Source organism: Rana temporaria, chromosome 2 (assembly GCF_905171775.1).
Source record: "Rana temporaria chromosome 2, aRanTem1.1, whole genome shotgun sequence".
NCBI classification, from domain to species: Eukaryota; Metazoa; Chordata; class Amphibia; order Anura; family Ranidae; genus Rana; species Rana temporaria.
The window spans coordinates 443,630,110-443,643,660 of record NC_053490.1 but is presented as its reverse complement, the minus strand read 5'-3'; the positions used below and the strand labels follow the sequence as shown (position 1 = coordinate 443,643,660).

At 44.5% G+C, this 13,551-nt stretch overlaps 1 protein-coding gene across 5 annotated transcripts in view; it reads left to right on the top strand.

Annotated features, from left to right (window-relative positions):
- MNT (MAX network transcriptional repressor) overlaps positions 1 to 11,848 on the top strand; it is a 102,950-nt gene extending 91,102 nt beyond the window's left edge. For all 5 annotated transcript variants that reach the window (XM_040338442.1, XM_040338440.1, XM_040338444.1 and 2 more), the window contains 2 exons: positions 3,802 to 3,994; positions 9,595 to 11,848. In XM_040338442.1, the coding sequence (XP_040194376.1) occupies positions 3,802 to 3,994; positions 9,595 to 10,307 (906 nt within the window). In that variant the 3' untranslated portion in view covers positions 10,308 to 11,848. The remainder of the gene's footprint in view (positions 1 to 3,801; positions 3,995 to 9,594) is intronic.
- The last annotated feature ends 1,703 nt before the right edge of the window (positions 11,849 to 13,551 follow it).

The following is a 13,551-nucleotide window of genomic DNA, read 5'->3' as shown; positions in this document are numbered from 1 at the left end:
ATGTGTGTTTGTCTGTGTCTCTGGGCCAAGTGGGTCTAATGGGAGTGATTTCATAATTTTCAATCAGTTGCAGGACACTAATGAGGAAAGCTGCTGGGTCTGCATCCCTTTAGACGTGTTAGTATTGGAAGTATCTCATGTTTCAGGGGATGCCGGAAATCTGACTTGTATCTAAGACCCCTTTCACACTGCCGACGCCCATAGCGCCGGAGGTCAAACGCCGCTATTTTACCGTCAGATTTGCGCAGGGGTTAAAAGCACCCAGCTAGCGGCCTAGAAAGGGTTGATATCGTCGGCAATGTGCCGCTAAAGCAAAGTGCATTAGCAGCGGTAAGTTCACCCCTGAAAAGGAAAGGTAATTTTTTAATAACATTCGATTACAATATGACTTGTGTGGCAATTGCTATATATTTTTTCTTTGCCTTTTTTTTTTTTTTTTCCATGAAAGTGGAGTTACCCTTTAAACCACTTCGGAAGGTTTTACCCCCTTCATGACTAGTCCATATTTTTGCTATTCAGCACTGCGTTATTTTAACTGGCCATTGCTTGGTCATGCAACACTGAACCCAAATAGAGCTTTCTTTTGGTGGTATTTAATCACCACTTTTTTATCTATATATAATGGCCCGGATTCACAAAGCACCTGCGCCGACGTATCTCGAGATACGCCGCGTAAGTCCTAAATATGCGCCGTCGTATCTGTGCGCCGGGCCCACAAAACTAAGATACGCCTAAAAACAGGCTTCATTCCACCGATGTAACTTGCCGGCGTAGAGTGGGCGCATATTTACGCTGGACGCATTTGGCGCCCCCATTGATTTTCTATTTAAATATGCAAACGAGGGAGATACGCTGATTCACGAACGTACGTGCGCGTAAAGTCATACGTCCGGTGTAAAGTTATACCCCATAAAAAAGGTATAACTCAGCAGCATCCATGCAAAGGGCTGCACCAGGGAACACAAGCCGGCGTATTTTACGTAGTTTACGTTGGTTGTGAATATGGCTGAGCGTAGGTTACGTTCACGCCGTAGGCAGTGATCCGACGTATCTTAGGGAGTAGTTCCGACGTGATTCTGAGCATGCGCACTGGGATGTGTGCACGGGATGGCGCATGCGCCGTTCGTTATACGTATCTGTCTGGTGCTCAGCCCATCATTTGCATGGGGTCACGCCTCATTTGCATGGCTCACGCCCACTTTCACCTACGCCGGCTTACACCTAGGAAACCCAACTCAGTTTTGGGAGCACTGGCTTTGTAAATTCAGTACTTGCCTCTCTGCGCTACGTCGGCGTAGCGTACGGGAGATACGCTACGGCGGAATAAATGTGCGCCGCTGTCTGTGAATCCGGGCCAATATGTATATGTGTGTGTACAATTTTAAAATTGATCAGTCCTGATAGGCTGGCAGCCTATCACATTTCTCGAGGCCCAAATGTCAGGACAGTACAAGTGGCCCCTTTTTTTTACAGGTGGCACCCAACTTTTGAGGTTTTCTCTATTTGTGGTCAATAGAACTGAGCACAAAAAAATAAATGAAATATTTTGCAGGCCCCTGAGATGGACAGACTTGCTCCGAGTCCTGAATTTCATATTAATTCATCCACAGTGTAGCTAGATAGGTGATATTTATATATCTGTTATAACTGGAATTTTCAATTTATTTAAAAGCATTTCCAGAGAATCCTTTTAGACTGTAGGGGCAATTTCTTGGAATTATAGACAGCGTGCAAGTATAATGTGGATTTAGATGTCACTGTTGGAGTGCATTGTTAAATGGAGACTTGGCTAAGGTGATAACAGGCTAACATTCAGTAGCTGATTGTTGACGTGTTTTGCTTCACTTACTGACTGTGAAGATGTTCAGAATCTTGTGCGCTGTAGAGTTTTAAGATTGAGAACATTTTCTTTTTTTGCTGTTCTGGATTGTGCATTCAGCTGTGACTAGCGCCAATGGGGTGGGGGTCAGGGAGTCTGAGGAGAAAAGAGCTGGATGATCCTGAAGGACCTTCAACCGACATATGAGGCGGCTCTGTCTGACTTGGTGCAGCTTCTAATGCAGACTGGGAGAAGCTCACAGTGTACAGTGAAATCTGAGTAAGCAAGCAAGCAGTACATGAGAGGCGCCTGTACAACTGTGTAAGGCTGCATTCACACCTAGGCGTATATACGCCTGAAGCGCGACGCCGCAGCCGCCCCTCATACGCTGGAGGGGTGATTTTACATGGTCGGCTATTGAGATGGTTCACATCTCCACGCCGGACGCCTGCCGCCTGAAAAAAGGTCCCGGACCTTTTTTTCAGGCATCTTTCGGCGTTCGGCATAGGAGATGTGAACCATCTCCATAGAGGGGGTGAGGCTGCATTCACAATCGCGGCGTTTTGTCGCCGCGAATCGCGGTACAAAACGCTGCTATTTGCCGCCGCAATTCGCGGGACAAAACGCTGCGATTCAGTACGCCGAGGTGTGAATGCAGCCTTAGTACCTTCAGACCTCTGATCAGACCCAATTTCTGTACCTTCCGACCTCAGACCAGACCCAATTCCTGCACCTTCCGACTGCAGACCAGACCCAATTTCTGTACCTTCGGACCTCAGACCAGACCCAATTTCTGCACCTTCCGACCTCAGACCAGACCCAATTCCTGCACCTTCCGACCTCAGACCAGACCCAATTTCTGTACCTTCGGACCTCAGACCAGACCCAATTCCTGCACCTTCTGACCTCAGATCAGATCTGATTCCTGCACCTTCTGACCTCTGATCAGACCCAATTCCTGCACCTTCCGACCTCAGACCAGACCCAATTCCTGCACCTTCCGACCTCAGACCAGACCCAATTTCTGTACCTTCTGACCTCTGATCAGACCCAATTCCTGCACCTTCCGACCTCAGACCAGACCCAATTCCTGCACCTTCCGACCTCAGACCAGACCCAATTTCTGTACCTTCGGACCTCAGACCAGACCCGATTCCTGCACCTTCTGACCTCAGATCAGATCTGATTCCTGCACCTTCCGACCTCTGATCAGACCCAATTTCTGTACCTTCCGACCTCAGACCAGACCCAATTCCTGCACCTTCCGACCGCAGATCAGACTGATTCCTGTACCTTCAGACCTACGATCAGCTCCAATTCCTGCACCTTCCGACCTCAGACCAGACCTAATTTCTGTACCTTCAGACCTACGATCAGCTCCAATTCCTGTACCTTCCAACCTACGATCAGCTCCAATTCTTGTACAATCAGACCTATGATCAGCTCTAATCCCTGTACATTCAGACCTCAGATCAGACCCAATTCCTGCACTCAGAAACACTGGGGTTTTATCTTTATACTTGCTGCAGCTGGCAGTTTTATTAGTAGGAGGAAGTTGGTAATCTGCCTTCTTAACAAAACATCTGCAGGCACGAGGGCCTATGCCTTAACATTAGGCCTCTTTGTAATGTCATACAGGTTGGTAGGCCATGGGTTCAGCCTAGTGAGCTGTCAAAGATAGCCTATGGCCCTTGGCAATCCAGTCTAAACCCTGTGTACATGCTAAATGACGGCCTTTCAGGTGCTGATAAAAATCATATTGCATGCCCATTCTGGCACAGCTTAGGTTGACTGTCCCTGCACTAGTACATACTGTATAAAGAAATGCTCAGCTGTATATAAATCACACATTTGTTAGCCAGTCAGAGATATCACTTCAGCTTTTCTGGAATAAGAACTTGAATTTTAATCATGAAGCCTCCAAGAAAAGCAAGTTCTGCATAGTCAGTGGAAACTTAAAGGATCTTTTCCTTCTTTCTCAGAGTCTCAAAAGGAAAGAAAAGGAATACGAGCACGAAATGGAACGTTTGGCAAGAGAGAAAATTGCTACTCAGCAGCGATTGGCCGACTTGAAGAATGAACTCAGCCAGTGGATGGATGTTTTGGAGATTGACCGAATTGTGCGCCAAACTGTTCAGCCAGAGGATGACCAGGCCTCAACCTCCACAGCTTCAGGTAACCACTATAGGGCCTTCAAATCTACACAATTAACCTTTTTCCTTGTTTTAGATTACAGGAAAAAAAAAAAGGAAGGCTGATTTTGTTACAGAAAATTACCAGTCACAAGATCGGCAGCTAGCGCAACAGTTGTTTATCTGACCACTGTTGCATTCTTCAACTCAGTGTATCATATTGAGTTCAGCTCCCCCTACAGTCTGTTTCTGAATAATACAATTTGAGCTGTGTAAATTCCAGGAAAATCATTTGTATCAATGTTTATTATTTATATCCGTGATCAATCATCCTCATTATCAGTGACTGTAAAAGGAAAGATTTTTTTTTTTCTTCTACCGAAGACACGAAGTATAGGGGAAAAACTCCCCAATGGGAAACAGCCAGTAAGAAATAAACTTGAATTTTAAACTCCCCCTGCTTTATCTAAAAACAAAAATGTTTTGTCTATACATTAAATAAACCATTGCAAGCTTTTTATTTGATTTTTTTTATGAGAGGTGGTAGCAAACACCTGTTGATCTTCTCTGGGTTTTCTGTAAATAAGTGACAATGCTATCCACAGCTTCCCAATGCATTGTCATTGTCACTGCAGGATAGCGTGGCAATACACAATATGCCAGCCAGGCCTGTAGTCCCCATGTGACACCAATAGGCAGCCACACCTCTAGGCCTGCCCTGAAGTGTTTCTCTGACAGTGGTGTATATCCCTGAAGCGAACAGAAGTCTCTGTGACACCCTGTCCTTAGGACAAAAATGTAAGGGGAATTTCACTAGCAAGGACAGCGGAGGCATTAAAAGAGATGTATGGGTTAAAAAAACTAAAAGGTTATACTCACATAGCTGGATACAGAATCGATCTGATGTTGCATCTGTCCTCTGCCACCTCTGCACTGAGAATTGAGCGATCAAACACAGCTGATCTCTCAGTTCTCCCCTCTGCTGTGAGCAGAGAGTGGTGACTCTCAGTCCCCAGCATTCTGCTCTGCCTTTGCAGCACTCATTGGAGAGGGAATGGAGTGTCTGGCTCAGGTTCCCAGCGGCACAGCTGAGAGGCTGAGCCAGCTGCCTGGTCCAGGCTTTTGCTGCTTTCGGTTCTGTGACGTTACTTGGCAACAGACTTTAGCCCGCTGTCGACTAAAAACAGATCAAAGTTTGCTAGACATGGTTTCTTTAAGTAGTTTTGTCACCATGTCTACAAGTTCTGAGGGTACTTTCACACTGAGGCGTTTGGTGTGCTGGCGGTAAAGCGCCACTGTTTTTAGCGGCGCTTTACCGTTGTGTTTACCGCGATTTTCGCCCGCTAACGGGGATATTTTAACCCACGTTGGCGGCCTTAAAAGGGTTAAACCAGCCCACAAAATGCCACTGCAGCAGCAGGTTTGCAGGCGGTACGGCCTCGCTGCCCCATTGATTTCAATGGGCAGGTGCGCTATAGGAGCAGTATTTTCACCGCTCCTACCGCGCCTCAAATATGCGGATGGCAGGACTTTTTTTTACCATCCTGCCAGCGCAACGCTCCAGTATGAAAGCCCTCTGGCTTTCACACTGGATAGAAAGGAGCGGCTCTTTCAGGGCGCTTTGCAGGCGCTATTTTTAGCACAATAGCGCCTGCAAAGCGCCTTAGTGTAAAAGCAGCCTAAGGCCCCGTACACACGACCGAGTTTCTCGGCAGAATTCAGCCAGAAACTCGATCGGAGCTGGATTCTGCCGAGAAACTCGGTCGTGTGTACACTTTTCAGCGAGGGACCCGTCGAGGAACTCGTCGGGCCGAAAAGAGAACATGTTCTCTATTTCCTCGTTGTTCAATGAGGAAAGTCGGCCCGCCGAGCTCCTCGGCGGCTTCCACACTGAACTCGACGAGGAACTCGATGTGTTTGGCACGTCGAGTTCCTCGGTCGTGTGTACGGGGCCTCAGAGTGGTACAGCAATTATGTGTAAATAGAACCATTTGTACTGGGAGTGACAAATTCTTACACAGATGGTTTCTTTTGCTTTGTAAGTTACAGGAGGTAGGTACTTTTGGTCTTTCAATATGTTTGTAAAACCTAGAAATATATTTTAGCTGTGGATAGAATGGGGAATAATATAAACCTTTGTTCTGTTTTTACTACTGTCCTTTAGCAGGGCATCTGGCACAGGAACAGTTTCACCAAGTAGGAAGTCAGGGGAAAATCTGCAATAGAGACAGAAATAAAAAGCTGACTGGATTTTGTTTATTTTTTTTGTGGTTGAACTGGATGGACTTGTGTCTTTTTTCAACCTGACTAACTAACTATGTAACTATGATTTACTAACCTTTCCATATGCAACTGAAAAAATATATTTTAGTTCTGTTTGTATTGCTGTTGGAGATTGTTCTTACTGTCAAAATAATTGAAAGATGTTCTAATCACCCCTTCATAATTAAAATAATGGCTAGGCATACACGTTTAAAGGATAAGTTCACCTTTGAAAAAAAAAAAAAAAAATTTTGTTAGGAGCCTGCAGAGCATTGCACTCATGATCAGCAGATCATGGGTGTAATGCCACACTCCTGCAGACGGTCTGTGTAGCTTTATGTCCTTACCCCCGATATGGACAGTGTTACACTATGACAGGAAGCTCAATAAAGTACCTAGAGCGCTCAACAGCAGTGCCCTGGTTCATTGAGAACTACAAGCCATCAGCCGCAAAAGCTGTTGGAACGTGTAGTGCAGGGATGCCCAACCTTTTGAAGAACGAGGGCCACTTGGTAGCCAGTTGCGGGCCACAATAAGCGGAGAGTGCGGATGACGGGTCTGTATCCACTCTGCATATGCAGAGCGTATACGGACACAGCCCGCTCTCCTCTATGGGCCCTCTGATCCTATCTGACCAGGTGGAAGGGGACAGATCCCCTTATGTTTTTTCATTTTTCTTTTTTATCAGAGTGAAGATAGATGGATGTAAAGGACACAAGTCCATTTACATCTGCCATTCCATAGAGGTCAATAGAGGGTCCAATTGGGTCGGACCAATCATGTGAAAGGGGCCTAATGCTGCTTTCACATTGATGTGCTGCGGTTTACCCACACCGCGGTTGCAGTGCACCTATGGCTTTCCTGCGGGTTAGCTGCACTTTGCCATAGACTTCTATTCTATCCTGTAGGTGTGGTGCACTTTCTGAAAGCTCATCAAACCCACAGGTAACAGCAGAAGTTTATGGCTCGGTGCGGGTAACCCGACGGTGCACTGCACTACACCTGCGGATCAGTTTGAAAGCAGCCCAGTAACCACTGCAGAACAGATATACCCATACCGCATATGGACTGTCATTTTAGTAATAAACTTACCTTTAATAACATTCAGGCAGAGTGCATTTGGTATTACCTTACCCGTGGCAGGAGCCGGCACTATACCGGAAGCATCTGCTTATGTGGCTATGCTCCGCAGCTGCTTGCTTCCTCTATCACCAGCTTCATTTATAACACTGATACTTTGAGATGGCAGGTTGGCAACCCGCGTTGTGGGCTAGACACCCCGTGATCCCAGAGCAGGAGGTTGCGGGCCACATCAGAGGCCCCCGCGGGCCACTGGTTGGGCACCCCTGTGAGTATTGATTCAGAGGGATCTGTGAATCGAAGACGCAGAGATGTGGGTTGAGCCCCGCATGACAGCGCTCTTTGAATTGACAGCGAGTGCGTGGAGAAGATGGTTACATAGGGCCAGATTCACAGAAGAGATACGACGGCGTATCTCCTTATACGCCGTCGTATCTCTGTGATCCGCCCATCCTAACTATGCGGCTGATTCATAGAATCAGTTACGCACAGCTAGCCCTAAGATCCGACAGGTGTAATTGACTTACACTGTCGAGTAATTTACCCGACGGAGCATGCGCAGTACGTTCGGCGCGGGAACGCGCCTAATTTAAATGGTGCCCGCCCCATTTGAATTAGGCGGCCTTGCGCCGAACGGATTTACGTTACACCGCCGCAAGTTTAGAGGTAAGAGTTTTGAGAATCAGGCACTTACGCTGTAAACCTGCGGCGGTGTAACGTAAATGGGATACGTTACGCCGCCGTGGAGTAACGCAATTCTATGTGAATCTGGCCCATAGTTATTTAGGTTGAAAAAAGACACAAGTCTATCTAAAAGTGAGGTAATTGGATATTCCCTGGATCAACTTTGCCTATAAATGTTAGTACCCAGTTATATTCTGTACATCTAGGAAAGAATACAGGCCTTGATCCCCGGCTCTCTGTCACAAGGAGGGGGGGATCAGGGGAGAGGGGTCAGATGCTGAACATGTTACATGTTCACCCTAAATATGGGTGTAAAATGTTTAGAAAGGTGACCTTATCCATTGAAGAGGAAATACACTGCATCTGAGCACCACAAACCAAAAGCGCCATTTAATTTATTTTTGGTATTCAAAGCAAATTCATCCATCCATGTCTCCATGCTTTTTTGCTGAGAAATCACTTGGAAAAACACCCTCTAGCATTTCTGTCTGCGGCCATCTTGAGGAACCAGTTCGGCTCCAGAACAATTTTTTTTATTATTTGTCTCATACATGTAAAAATCTTAAATTTTTTGACAATAAAAAAACATTTTATAATCTCTGAAAGCAGAGGCCCTGTAGAATAAAAAGGTGATAGTTGCAAATTTTAGTTTCACATGAAATTTTCCGGAAAATATATAATAAAATTAATTCTAAGTGCAAGACCACACCATAAAATACCAATTTTTGGTTAAAATATGTGGTTGCATCATGTAACTAGATACCAAACATTCCATGTCTTAAAATTGCATGCGCCCCAGCTATACCACCAAAAAACGACGGTACCCAAAAATCACAGTAGGGGGTGATGCTTTAACAGACTTTACAGCTCATGAATTTAGAGTTAACTAGGAGCTCTTGTGCTAAAAATACTCTGACGCTTGCGACGATATGTCATGTGTAGTGCGACCGCGATTCACATATGCGTGCACACTCTAGGCTTGCTTTTGCACAGGTGTGTGGGGCAAAGGGGGGTTTTCCTTTTTTTTTCTTCATTTATGTGTGATAGCATTGGGCAGGTGACAGCTACTCTTTATGGAGACATTATGGGTCTCCCCTGCCCTCCACACCGTTTAAACTGGTTAGATGTGTCCCCTGGCTGTACTGGCCAGAAAAAGGTGCATATGAAACCAGAAGTGATGTCACGTGCATGTGAGATCGAGGCATGGATTTGCCTCGGTCTCACAGTAATCTCTCTCCCCTCGCTGGCATTTGTGTTCCCAGGCACCGGTAAGCCCGGGACAGCCGGGAACCAGGGGAAGGGGGTCTATTTATCTATCTAGCAGCATAGTTTCTAGATTGTAAGCTCTAACGAGCAGGGCCCTTTGATCCCTTCTGTATTAAATTGAATTGTATTGTAACTGTACTGTCTTCCCTGATGTTGTAAAGCGCTGCGCAAACTGTTGGCGCTATAAAAATCCTGTATAATAATAATAATAGGAATTCATAATAGTCCATGTTGATTTGAGAGAGTGAAGTTCCACATTAAATAGAACGTTTCTGGCAGCCTGTATATTTACAGATTTTGCTTTTTTTTTTCTCTCTTGGTTGCTTAAATTCTTTTTATTATGCCTTTCAGAGGGGGAAGATAACATAGATGAAGACATGGATGATGACAGACCTCTACATTCATTACCAAAACGTCAGAATCCTGAACTTCTGAAGATGGTACCGTCCAACGCAGCTTCCCACAATCACCATTCCACTGTACTGCCTCAACATGTCTCCATTCAGCAGAAACAAGCTCCCTCTCCTCATGCACAGACCCTCTCCAACCAAGCACTGGTGCAGCCTCAGGCCATAGTGCCAGCACAGACTCATATTATGGCTGCTTCCACAGTGCAGTCAACTGTGATAGCCCACACAGCCACCACTCATGCGTCCGTTATTCAGACTCTAAACCATGTCATCCCAGGGCCTCAGACCAAGCACATTGCCCATATTGCACCTTCCACGTCAAGCCCTGTACAGCTAACCACTGCTGCTCAGCCAATTGGCCACATCACTGTGCACCCAGCTACCATTAATCACATGACCCATCTTGGCCAGCAGCTACCCATTTACCCGCAGTCTGTTGCAGTCAGCCAACCCATGATGAGCCACATCGCTCACACCATCTCCCACCCACAAGTTAATGGAACCACAAACCTTGGCCAGAATGCTGTTATGGCAAAGCCAACCGTAGGAACCCAGGTGGTCCACCATCCCCAGTTAGTTGGGCAGACAGTCCTGAATCCGGTGACTATGGTAACTATGCCATCGTTCCCTGTCAGTACTTTAAAGCTAGCTTAACGCTCAACTATAAAATAAATGAATTAGAGGAGACCATCTTGTTTTCTGTCACATCCACAACTTCCATCCAGTGATGAGAGCAGCCATTATCTGACTCCTGGAAACGTTGCTTCTTCTGGGGCAGGGAATGCATCTGCAGTATCACACAAGTGACTTGTCTGTCTGGGAGTAGGGCAGTGGCAGCCTTCAGTAATGGAAGGAAGCTTTGGTTGTGCTAGGGAACAGCCTCCCTGAAAGGTTCCCTTTTAGTTATATAAATTCATTGGACAGTGGAAACTCCATACATTCCTATCGAGTCATGTTCCAAGGAAGAGCTGCGTAGGTGTTGATCCTCATTGGCTTTGGAAAAGGTGTCAGGCTTCATTGTATAGGCCTATATCTTCCCACAAAGGGCCAAGTGCCCTGGATTTCAACCATGCTCATTGTCTCCGTGGCCGCTGCTCATAATGACTATTTTCATTTTGTCCTTTCTACCAGTAATTGGTGAATATTAAATGAGACTTTTAATTTCTATCCGCTACTTCACTTACATATTTTTTTTTTTTTTTTATTCAATTTTTATTGTGTTGTCGTCTTTTTGTGTATCTTTGTAACATACAAATCGATGACCTCTTGCTAATATAAGAAATGGAATGGTTTTCAAGTAAGCATAATGTCGCTTTATACCGAGGTGATAGCTGCAGGAAGTATACACTAATGAAAAAAAGAAAAAAAAAAAAAAAACCTTTTAAAAAGAATAAGTAAACCATGATAGAAAAAAATAATAATTTAAGGTAATTTCTATTCTGTCTCCGAGGTGAAAAACGTGGGACAGAAAATGAATTACTGTCTTTCTATTTATAAACATTAGTTATTTAAGTTTTTGTTGCATCAGTGCCTTCTTTTTAACACATAAAATGAGCTTTTTAAAACGTATTGTCCCTGCCTTTTTAGGACCACTAAAGGCATACTTCATGAATTATTACCTTTAGAAAATTGAAAACTGGGGTTTATTTTAAAGCTTTTCTGGTTTACATTAACCACATTGGAATCCTAGTTACCGCCTGCTTCAGTTCATGCTTTTTTCTTCCTTTTTTTTTTTTTAAGGGAAGCTTTTTATAAAAGCTAGCTCAAACTAAAAAAGTGGTACTTCTCATGTCAACAAATCCCTTTTTATTTATTTTTTTAAAAAATTGAAAATAATTGTTTGGACACTTTTTTTTTTAACGCCATTAGGATTAATATACTAGTATAGTAGCAAGAGCATTAAAGTGCAATTACCCATATTGACCAATCAGCTTTTAGTGTAACCATGCCAAGGGATGCTGAATCCTGATTGCTTCCTTTTGGGTTGCTGTACTCCTATTACTGAAGGTAACTTTTCCTTTGAGCCAGTTCTTATAACTAGGATCGCCTGTGTTCTGTACTTTTTTTTTTGCAATAGAAAAATATTGTAAAACACAGCAATGTATTAGGATATTTACCGCTAGTAACTAGCGTGTGAAACAGAACCAAAAATGCATATAAAACGTACATTCTAATTACTGAATGTTTTAAATTTACTGTTTTTTTTTGTATTTTTTTTTTTATTAATGTCACCAATCATTTTACAAATTTCCCAGTAGAATGTCAAGGTATGTTATATGTTGTCATAGTAACTATATATGAATACCATACAGAGGCAGCTATTTTGCTAGCAATGTTGGCGCTCACAGTAGTGGAGTCGGTAACATTAGTCTGAAATCTAATATTTAGGTATTCATTGGCACCCCATTCTGTTGATCACTGTTGTCCCAGCAGCATCTTTTGTTTTTCTAAACTTTATGAAACTTTACTGTTTTAATTGTAGAGCCAATGTCCCCATAAGGCTGCTTTCACATTGGGCAGCGGAGGTGCGGTGACGGTATTTACCGCGATATTCGGGTGCTAGCGGTGAGGTTTTAATCCCCGGTAGCGGCCGAAAAAGGGTTAATTACCGCGGTTTCCCATTAATTTCAATGGGAAGGCGCGGTAAACACCCCGCTCCTATACCGCTCCAAAGATGCGCCTAGCAAGACTTTTGGAGCGTTCCTGCTACCGCACCGCTTCAGTGTGAAAGCCTTCGGGCTTTCACATTGAAGCCTGCAGGGCATGAGTTTTTCACGTGGTATAGCAGCGCTATTTTTAGCGATGTACCGCATGAAAAACGCCTCAATGTGAAAAGGGTCTTACTGGAGAAAAATGAGTGGCCACGGCTGCTGGGATATTGGTGATTACAGAGAATAGTGTCAGCCCTACAGTTATGAACCTCAATATACAGAATGTGAATGTCTTCCATCAACATCAGGTTTCTCGCCCTTCATTGAGGGCCTGTTCACAATGTTGCGCTGTGTAAGCGCACGCACGTCAATGCGTATTATCTTGGGGTAGCTTATTTATTTGAATGAGCTGCCTCATGAACTAAAACCCATCAAAATAGCTGCATGCAACATTTTCAGCAGCACAAGTGCGATAGGGTGCCCTTCAGAATTATTGCAGAGCAATGGTATGAACAGGTCCTTACACCACACACAGTGAGAGAGGTTACTACACCATTCGGCCTGGAATAAGTTGTAATATGTGACTGTCTGTATTGAGGTTGCTCAAACTGTCTGTAGCATAAACTCAACAACAGCAGTGATGACACTTTGTCATTGCTCTTCCCATTGAGCTATGGAATGAGCCCTGTCGACTCAAAATATTTACTTAAAGTGGAACTATACTCCCCTTGTATCCAGCAATACACTGTCCCAGAGCCCCTCGCTAGCCACTGTCATCCTCAGCCAGATCAGCTCCTGGGGTACCGATCTTCGGCCATTTTTATTGGCTGGTCGTGATGTCACTGTGACTGTCAACCCTATGCAGGAGTTCATTCATATCGACATTGTTGTACATGGAGCTGCGCTTGCACAGCTCAGTCTACAGGGCATTCAGGCAGGTAAAGGAATCTTAATGCAGGAGTGACATAGTATGTCTCGTCTGCATTAAAATCCTGCCTGTTTTTTTCCACTTTAAGACTACGAATATGTGTAAATTTCAGGTGGGGGTTTCCCACTCATATGTTATGAGTGGGAAACCCCTCAAAGACAATTTGTACATCACATATAGCTCTATCTACTCTGTAGCGGAGGGCTGCACACAGGTGTGATATGCATGAACAGTACGCCTCAATATACTTTGTTAGCCACTGGTCAGGCACAGTTTAAAATTGGTATTGTAGTCCTATAATGCATGACTTCAGTCCTCG